Raw genomic sequence first — 10,030 nt, 5'->3', positions numbered from 1 at the left:
TGCGGATTACTATTATGCTAACCTTTACACCTTAAACAAGGTATATAGTTTTTATCCACAACTGTAGTCTGTAGGTTTTAGTATCAATTTTTGGTGCTTAGGTAGCACTCTTATTCAGAAATTATTTTTAATATGGAAAGAGAGATGGTGTTTTAGTTGAATATTGATATTTAAAGTGTTTTACAATATTGTGGACATTGTTCAACACGCCCCCCACGTGGTGCAACACGCCACCTACGTGTTGGCTAAGATGCTGCCACGTGTCTAACACGCCCTCCACGTGTTACAACATGCCCCCCTCGTGTTGACTTCCCACCTAAAAAATCCACACATATGTAATTACACCAAATACTCCTATTTTCAACAAAAACACCAATATTTTTTTCATATAAAAAAAAATTAGCCACTCTTATTATTAGAGCATAGATCCATTTTTACAACGAGTATCTTTTTTTTGTTAATATTTGTATTATTTAGCCCAGGTATTGCCCTTCAACTGGTTACTTAGTTGTGAACTAGAGATATTTGTACTGACTAAATTTTATTGGAATTTTTTTTATCAGATTGGACTGGCAATGTCTCCCCTGAGCAATAACTCCCTATTCTTAGATTACCACAGGAATAACTCCCTATTCTTAGATTACCACAGGAACCCTTTTCCAATGTTCTTCTTATGAGGTTTGAATGTTTCACTTTCTACTGATGATCTGCTCCAAATTCATTTAAACCCTTAACCCTTAACCCTGTACTCTTCAATCAATGGTTCCTTTGTTAAATGAATTTGGAGCGGATCATCAGTAAAAAGTTTCCCCAAGGATACACCTTTGCGTGTCCCCAGAATTCCAAGGTGGGATACTGATACTTCATCTTACTTCCCTTACTCTTACTTTCCTTTCTGAAGTTATGTGATTTCTTAGTTTTATTTATTGGAACCTGCTGAACAAAATTGTTCCTAAATTTCAGTGAACAGTTATTAAGTGTAGAATTGAACTGTTTATTTATGGAGACCTGTCTACAAACAGAAAATATTCTCATTTTCTTCGTCTTTCTTTTCTTTTATACTGAAACTTTCATCCATTCACCTAAAACAAAAATACCAGCTTTCAGAATACTGTCTCGTATTGTTTTCCTGACATCGTGTGAACTTTCTGTAAATAATACATAATAAACGCAAGCCATTTTGAACCTTCAAAATTGGTCTACACACTGCAACATTATCAATTGAACACCAAATAATTTACCACAATATAGCTCAACTCACTGAGTCACTGCTCAATCAACAATCAGCGTCAATAAAGCTCACCAAAATCATCACATAATAATGACCATTCAGAAGTTCCATCGTAGTAGCCATACCTACGCGGAGAGTCTGCAGTCGCGGCAGCCCCGCCGGAATCCCCTCAACATGAAACACTTCGTTCCGCTTCTACTCTCCATCCACGCCGCCGCCACGTCCGGAAGCAACGCCGAGCTCCATCGATAACCTCCGCCTCCCTTCCTTCTCGCACCACCGCGCCTCTTCTTCAAATGCTAGTAGCAACCATCCTATCCCAATAGCGTATATTTGGAGCTCAATATGAAATCATCTTTTCTTGCAAGACCCGTTCGGATAAGGGAAAACTCCAGAGATTGCTTCGAAGTAAGATCCTTGCGTTGACCCTCTCCTGAACCTGGGGGGAGGGGTTGAGAGGAAAAGGAAATCCAAATCCCACTCCTCTCACTCCCCCTTTTTCAAGAAAAAAGCCCCGCTCCCTAAGAAGGGGCCCCTCTCTGATAAGGAAGGAAACGAAAGATTCTCCATTTTATGACAAATCCGGTCCGATGGCTGTTCTCCACCAACCACAAGGATATAGGGACTCTATATCTCATCTTCGGTGCCATTGCTGGAGTGATGGGCACATGCTTCTCAGTATTGATTCGTATGGAATTAGCACGACCCGGCGATCAAATTCTTGGTGGGAATCATCAACTTTATAGTGTTTCAATAACGGCTCACGCTTTTATAATGAATTTTTTTTTTATGGTTATGCCTGCCGGCAATGATAAATGAATCTAGTAATTCTGTAATTGGTCTGTTTTGATTTTTATAGGTGTACATGACATAGCATTTTCAAGGTTAAACAATATTTCATTCTAGTTGTTGCCACCAAGTCTCTTGCTCCTATTAAGGTCGGCCTTAGTAGAAATGGGTAGCAGCACTGGATGGACGGTCTATCCGCCCTTAAGTGGTATTACCAGCCATTTTAGAGCGTTTCATTCATTTTAGGCTCTATAAATTTGATAACATGCGTGGACCTGGAATGACTATGCATAGATCACCCCTATTTGTGTGGTCCGTTCCAGTAACAGCATTCCCACTTTTATTATCACTTCCGGTACTGGCAGGGGCTATTACAATGTTATTAACCGATCGAAACTTTAATACAACCTTTTCTGATCCCGCAGGAGGGGGGGACCCCATATTATACCAGCATCTCTTTCGGTTCTTCGGTCATCCAGAGGTGTATATTCCCATTCTGCCTGGATCCGGTATCATAAGTCATATCGTTTCGACTTTTTCGGGAAAACCGGTCTTCGGGTATCTAGGCATGGTTTATGCCATGATCAGTATAGGTGTTCTTGGATTTCTTGTTTGGGCTCATCATATGTTTACTGTGGGCTTAGACGTTGATACCCGTGCCTACTTCACCGCAGCTACCATGATCATAGCTGTCCCCACAGGAATCAAAATCTTTAGTTGGATCGCTACCATGTGGGGGGGCTCGATACAATACAAAACACCCATGTTATTTGCTGTAGGGTTCATCTTTTTATTCACCATAGGAGGACTTCCTGGGGGTAGTCCCGGCTAAGTCTAAAATGAACATTTCCATTATGTACTTTCTATGGGAGCCGTTTTTGCTTTATTTGCAGGATTTCACTATTGGGTGGGTAAAATCTTTGGTCGGACATACCCTGAAACTTTAGGTCAAATCCATTTTTGGATCACTTTTTTCGGGGTGAATCTGACCCTCTTTCCCATGCATTTCTTAGGGCTTTCGGGTATGCCACGTCGCATTCCAGATTATCCAGATGCTTACGCTGGATGGAATGCCCTTAGTAGTTTTGGCTCTTATATATCCGTAGTTGGGATTCGTCGTTTCTTCGTGGTCGTAACAATCACTTCAAGCAGTGGAAATAACATAACAAAGGCGAACATTCCTTGGGCTGTTGAACAAAATTCAACCACACTGGAATGGCTGGTACAAAGTCCTCCAGCTTTTCATACTTTTGGAGAACTTCCAGCTATCAAGGAGACGAAAAGCTATGTGAAGTAAAAGAAGAAAAGGTCGCCGACTGCTACTAAGAACCTAACAGAACTTTTCCAAATTTGGGTTCCAACGAAGAAGAGTTGAGGACCAACTTCGACCTAATTTTAGAGTTAAGAAAGCAAGCTCAGTTCAGAATGGCTACTTACCAACAGAGGATAGCGAGGTACTACAAGGCCGGAGTGCCATTTTGAAATTGGATCGAGCTGAGCCGGAGCAGCTCCTACTGACTATGACTGGACAGCAGTGGACTCTTTCTCAAGACCCTAACCCTTGTTTTTTTTTATTTTCTAAATGTCATTCTCAAACATAACCCGATTCTTACAGTCTTGCAATTTTTCAAAAACAATTCTGCCAAAATCGAACTACAAAATGAACTGTCACAATTTGGAATATATGAAGTCATAAGTTGCTCATTGCTGGTTTAACACGGATGGTCTAACATAAGATTCACGTTAAACGAAGAAAAACCCGAAATACTCGCAGAATATCTAAGTATATGCCCTACAGAATTATCTCTAAAAGACCAATAAAGCAAACTGGTACAGAAATATTTTCCATTAAAACAATTTAAACCAACAGCCCAAATATAAATATGACTGATTCTGGGGCAGTAAAACCAGAGAACCTCGGCGTTTGGGGGGAATATCAAGCACTTCCTGATAGCACCTGCATAAAATAAATATATTAAATAATTAATGCTTCTGAATTAATATACATAAATGTAAAGCAAAATAGAGGCAGACACCTGGGCACAGTTGGGAAGACACCATAAATACAGGTTAAATGAATACACGCAAACAGGAATCTACTACACCCCATACTAAAATCATTTAGTTCAAAATCTTTAAATACCTGGTGTGGTGATGCAGATCGCGATCGTGATCTTGGCCTACATAATTCAATAAATAATAGTTCAGGAACATAACAGTTCAACAATATTACACCATCTGACCCAAATAGCAACCCAAAATCATACTAAACAATACTATAATTTGTATACCTTGAAGCCTTGATTGGGGATGCGGATCTGGATCTAGAACGTGACCTAGACAGAGATCGCTCCAATGATCTACTGCAGAATGAAACCGTAGCACTTTCCATAAGTAAAAGAAATGTATAACTAAAAGAACAATAACACCAAATAGGGACAACACCTTCTATCCCTCTTAGGACTTCTACTCCTGCTGGGGCTTCTGCTGCGGCTCCTTGAACGACTACCCTCATACTTCCTCACCTATAATAGCAACCAAAATTATCATGGAAAAATCACTCATTTATGCTGTAAAAAGGAGGGAAGTGGGAAAGGGAGAGAGGTGTGGGTCTGGGAAGATCATTTATTGAAAAAGCGACAGAGACAAAAGATCGCTTGTAAAATGAATCAAAACAGGTAGAAATTGTTAAGTTTGACAAGCTCAGCTGAAATAAACACGCCCATAAATTAAAAAATTGTTCTACATGTGAAACACACACAGATGAGAAATTGTACAAATGTCAGCAGTTACCCGAATATAAGCTCTTGCCCAAGGGTTTCTAAACTCGGTATCATCCAGTTTCCGAATCTGTGAAATAGAATACAAGTTAGAAAACAGAATTTGGTAGCAATCTTGGTATCATTCATATATTAAACTTCATGTCTCAAAACTTACAGCATATTTCATGTCATCATAATTAGTGTAATCAACAATGCCAAAAGTCCCTAAACAGAAAAGTGATATAAATTAGTTAAATAGAGAAGTATCTAGCAAGAAATGGATCAGCATATTAGAGAAGGAGAAAGAGGGAAAGACCATAGCTATTCCAAAATTAAAAGTTTAAGTATCATAAGCTTGATAGTTGTCATTGGCACAGCTTATGCTTAAAGATGTACAGTGTTGCAATGGAGACATGTAAAATCAATAAAATTAGTGCAAGACATCACAAGTTCACAACTATATCACAGTGAAAAATCAAAGAGATGTATGTACCTTCGCTATCACGGGAAACCTCAGCAAAGCATACATCACCAGCTTTTCGCATATGATCCTGATAGCATATCCGAAACATGGTTAATGGGAGAACGGTGAAATAAGCAGTAGTTAAATGCTAAGTATGAACATTGTAAGACCTTCAAATCTTGCCAGGATGCAGAAGAGGGAAGTCCACGAACAATAACTGCACATAAATTTAAAAAAAAAAAACAACTCAGGTCAAGTGTATACAATTTAAAACAAAGAAAACTTCATGAACTAAGGCTGATCTGTAACTTATGCAATGCAGCTAACTCGTAAATCATGAAGCATATAAAGCAAAGAAAACACATAAATTTTTCAAAATGTAAAACCCATGCCAACACAGGTCAGGGTCATTGAAAATGGTAATATCATTATATGTATTTCGATTGTATGCTAAATTGGTAAGGAATCTGGATATGGGAAGGGGGTAGGGAGCCAGGGAGGCATTTAGCATGTGCTTCAGATCCTTGCATATCAAGGATGTAAATTCTCTTAACAGACACACCTCGGTATTCAGAATGGCGTGATACCCCAAAACGGCCCCCACCACCACCACCACCGCCACCTCCACCACCATAGCCACGACGATCACTTGATGATGGCCCTCTACCACCATGGGCAAGCTCCACCTAAAAAAAAAGGAAAGATGGGAAAAACAACAAAAGAAACTATCAACCTAACAAGATAAAAGTTTGAACAGCTTATTACCCTTAAACGACAACCATCAAAGTTGTACCCATCTCGACCTCGAATTGCTTCTTCTGCATCTCGAGCATTGTCAAACTAGCAAGCAAAAGAAACAAGATATCATCAAACAAAGAAAGAGAACCACACACATATAGAGAGAGAATTGCCAACAAAAAGGTACAAAAGTTGAGCAAGTATAAATACCTCAACAAAGCAATAACATGGAGGGCGGGGTGGAATCTTCAATTCAATATCCATGATACGGCCATACTGTAGGTAAATGAGGGGGGAAAAAAGATAATTATGTTAGTACACCAACTAATTCCTGTTGTATGGATGAAGGAGTTCAATTGGAAATTCTTAAGCCCGGAGATGGGAAGGTGCCAAGAGAAAGGGAACGAGGGGAAGAAGCGACGAAGAAAAGAAGTGAATGAAAAAGCATGGCATGACGGAAAATTTGGTCACATAGATCTTCTTTCCTACAGTAGCAGATTCGGCTAGTGATCAGTACCCTCTCTTTATTCCCATAGAAAGACTCTTATCTTAAACAAACTCTCGCCATCCTGCTCTTACTATTTTAGATTACATTGGAAAATGAACATCGTGCAACTCCTACACAATATAAGGTACACACCTTATCCTCAAGTTAAGCATCCTTGGAAATCATTAGATATCCAAGCTAACTGAAGATAGACAGAATATAATGAAACAGATGCACCACAATGTAGTATTAAACAAGTAAAGCGACAGACAAACCTTGTAGAATAAATCTTCTATTTCTGATTCTCTTATATCCGAGGGCAGATTACCAACATAAATTGTGCGAGAAAAGCGACCACTCATATCTGGTTGAAGAAGTTATAGAGTTCCTCTACAAACAAAAATTGGAAAAACATTAATAAAGAAGAAATCAGCCGCTTTATGAAGATGAGCATAATCCTGAATTGTCTATTTAATTAGTGATCATCACATTACTCTTGATGACACAAAAATAAATTAAAACCAAAACTATGAAGCAAACCAAGTGAGCAATCCTTGAGGTGAGCGGTGCTCCACAAGCTCCATTGCTCATTTGCTCCAAGATGCTCCAAAGCTATAACAATTTTGAAATAAAATTTGATCTCCTCATCCTCTCCAGAATATAAGCAGGCATACATCTTCTGAGAGTGAGCAAGAATCTCCAATTATATAAAAAAATAACAACTCCAACCCGTTTCTCCCACTCCCTCTATATATCCCTATGTTTGATTGCAAAGCTCATATTTGTCCAAGCGCTTGTCATCTATCATAAAGAAAGCATTGGTGTCATGAGATCAAATTAAGATCGGCATATACTTAAGTATTTACCTTACTCAGCTCTCTCTCTCTCTCTCTCTCTCTCTCTCTCTCTCTCTCTCTCTCTAAAACTATCCCCGGCAAAAAATTGCAACATCACCGTTAGTTGTACGCACTCGTTAAAGCACTAATTGTCCTGGAGAGGTAGCTGTACTACATTTCTCTCACCAACCTACGGACCAATTGTTTGAGCCACTATTACAACCCTAAAAATCACAAATTACAAAGGAATAGCTCCTAATCAAGTTTTCAGCCTCACAGATTCATTTCACCCAGTGAATAGACAACCAAAAGAGACGATAAAGTTACCTAATTTGGAGTTTTTCCTGCCCAGAACAACTTCAATGCCCAACATCAAAAGAAATTAGTAAATAAAGAATAAAATATAATTCAAGATTGAAACTTTATTCAGAATGCAACTGGGTCAATGAAACATTGACAATCACTGTCGATTCTTCAAAATCCAGAGGCAAGAATTACGATGGAATCGAAAATCTCAAGCTCACAGATGAAATCGAGGTCAAATTCACCTCAAAAACCCTAACTGAAAAGCGGGTAATCTAAAAAATCGAGGAGCAGAAGAAGCAAAATGGAAAATAAAGAAGAAGGTATGCTTGGATGAAGAGCATACCAGAAAAGAAGAAGGTCTTGAGCACCCAATCAAACCTTAGCGAAGGGTGGAAGCGGAAGCTGATGCTTTAGCTGGAAAACAAGGTCCTTTCGAAATCGATAGAGAAGGAAGAACGAAGAAAGCGAGACTCTAGGGTAACTAAAATGAATTTATGGATTATGGATTACAGACGCTAAAAGAATTTGGGCTTACACCGCTTGGCCCATGGTCTTATAGAGTTGACAATATCTGAAAATATTTTGTTGTAGGATAAATAAGTAACTTAGGAAGATATAATCAATATGAAATAAGTATAAATAGAAAATACTAGAATTAATATTTATCATAATTAATATCTTAATATAAAATATTTTATATATAGTTGTGTATATAAAAGAGAGAAAGAGAGAAGTGTGTTTTAGTAATATGAAGAGAGAAGATTTTATTAATTTTATTTTGTTTTGAGAAACTGTTCTCATCTTGAAAAGAGTGAACTGTCCATTAAATGGGTATCCATATCACAGGTTTATCTTAACATTCTTTTTTGGATGACCATTTAAGAATATGTCTCGTTAAAATTCTACTAAAGAAAAATCCAATGGAAAAAAAATTTTAGTGAAGGAAAAGAAGTACAATATCCTTGTGACGGGACTACCTCATTAAAAACCTTGTTAAGAAAAATCCAATCAAAAAAAAATCTAATCAAGGAAAAAAGAGTACAGTCTCCCGCTCTCGTCGACATCATTTAATGTCTCGAAATCGGCGCATCCCAATCTCATGTACCAATCTTTTAAAGGAGGATTTTTAGAGTGACTTTGTAAATAAATATTCAGATTATCACTTGAGCGGATCTGTTGGATATCAATTATTCCTTGATTTTCAAGATTATGAGTGAAGAAGAATTTGGGAGAAATATGCTTTGTTCTATCACCTTTGATGTATCTGCCTTTAAGTTGAGCAAAGCATGCTGTAATATCTTCAAACAGGACAGTTGGAGCTATCTTATGATCAATCAGTCCACATGATGACAAAATATATTGAATTAGACTCCTTAGCCAAAAACACTCGCGACTAGCTTCATGAATCGCTAGTATTTTAGCATGATTAGAGGAGGTTGCTGCTATCGTCTGTTTCGTGGACCTCCATAATATAGCTGTACCACCATATGTGAACATGTATCCTGTTTGAGATCTCCCTTTGTGTGGATCAGACAAGTATCCAGCATCTGCATAGCCAACTAGTTGTAACTTGGATCTATAGGGATAAAACAATCCCATATCAACCGTTCTATGAATATATCGAAAGATTTGTTTGATTCCATTCCAATGTCTTCTGGTTGGAGAGGAACTATACATTACTAGTAAATTCACCGTAAATGATATGTCAAGTCGTGTATTATTAGCAAGATACATTAGCGCTCCAATGGCACTAAGATATGGTACTTCAAGACTAAGGATATCTTCATTTTCTTCTTTAGGACAGAATTGATCATTTTCCATATCCAAAGATCTTATGATCATTGGGGTATTCAAGGGATGTGACTTATCCATATCAAATCTTTTCAAGATCTTCTTTGTGTATGTTGTTTGATGAATAAAGATCCCTTTTTTATATGCTCGATCTGCAGGCCGAGACAAAATTTAGTCCTTCTAATATCTTTCATCTCAAACTCTTCTTTTAGAGTTTTTATAATTGTTGGAATCTCTTCAAGAGTCCCAATGATATTTAAATCATCAACGTACACAGCAATTATAATGAATCCAGATACAAATTTCTTTATGAAAACACATGGGCAGATATCATCATTCTTAAATCCGTTTTTGGCCAGATACTCGGTAAGACAATTATACTACATTCGTCCAGATTGCTTTAGACCATATAAAGATCTTTGCAATTTAACTGAGTATAATCCCTATGAATATTCATTGGATGGTTTAGATATATATCTTTAGTCCTTCAAGGACTTTCATATAGATATCACGATCTAATGATCCATCCGTATAAGTAGGCTGTTACCACATCCATTAAATGCATATGCAGTTTATGATATGCAGATAAACTGACCAAATAACGTAATGCTATTGCATCCACTACAG

At 37.8% G+C, this 10,030-nt stretch overlaps 1 protein-coding gene and 1 pseudogene across 3 annotated transcripts; one reads left to right on the top strand and one right to left on the bottom strand.

Annotated features, from left to right (window-relative positions):
• The first annotated feature begins 1,804 nt into the window (after positions 1-1,804).
• LOC130957216 (cytochrome c oxidase subunit 1-like) lies at positions 1,805-3,541 on the top strand (annotated as a pseudogene).
• A 153-nt stretch (positions 3,542-3,694) lies between these two features.
• On the bottom strand, positions 3,695-8,127 carry LOC130955442 (serine/arginine-rich splicing factor SR34A). Of its 3 annotated transcripts, XM_057882288.1 has the most exons (14): positions 7,956-8,127; positions 7,011-7,271; positions 6,746-6,860; positions 6,194-6,259; positions 6,011-6,085; positions 5,808-5,931; positions 5,416-5,462; positions 5,276-5,333; positions 4,958-5,007; positions 4,814-4,870; positions 4,466-4,545; positions 4,312-4,383; positions 4,164-4,200; positions 3,695-3,977 (listed from the first exon to the last, which is right to left on the bottom strand). In XM_057882288.1, exons 3-14 carry the CDS (start codon positions 6,830-6,832, stop codon positions 3,957-3,959), a joined length of 774 nt encoding a protein of 257 aa, XP_057738271.1. In that variant the 5' UTR covers positions 6,833-6,860; positions 7,011-7,271; positions 7,956-8,127; the 3' UTR covers positions 3,695-3,956. The 3 variants fall into 3 exon arrangements, with proteins under 3 accessions (XP_057738271.1, XP_057738270.1, XP_057738272.1); XM_057882287.1 differs by lacking the exon at positions 7,011-7,271 and having other exon boundaries at positions 7,956-8,125; XM_057882289.1 differs by lacking the exon at positions 7,011-7,271 and having other exon boundaries at positions 4,312-4,380; positions 7,956-8,097.
• Positions 8,128-10,030: the final 1,903 nt, after the last annotated feature.

This window comes from Arachis stenosperma, chromosome 10 (assembly GCF_014773155.1).
Source record: "Arachis stenosperma cultivar V10309 chromosome 10, arast.V10309.gnm1.PFL2, whole genome shotgun sequence".
Taxonomy (NCBI): Eukaryota; Viridiplantae; Streptophyta; class Magnoliopsida; order Fabales; family Fabaceae; genus Arachis; species Arachis stenosperma.
Note: the sequence above shows the minus strand (reverse complement) of the source record. Positions and strands in the feature narration are given on the sequence as shown.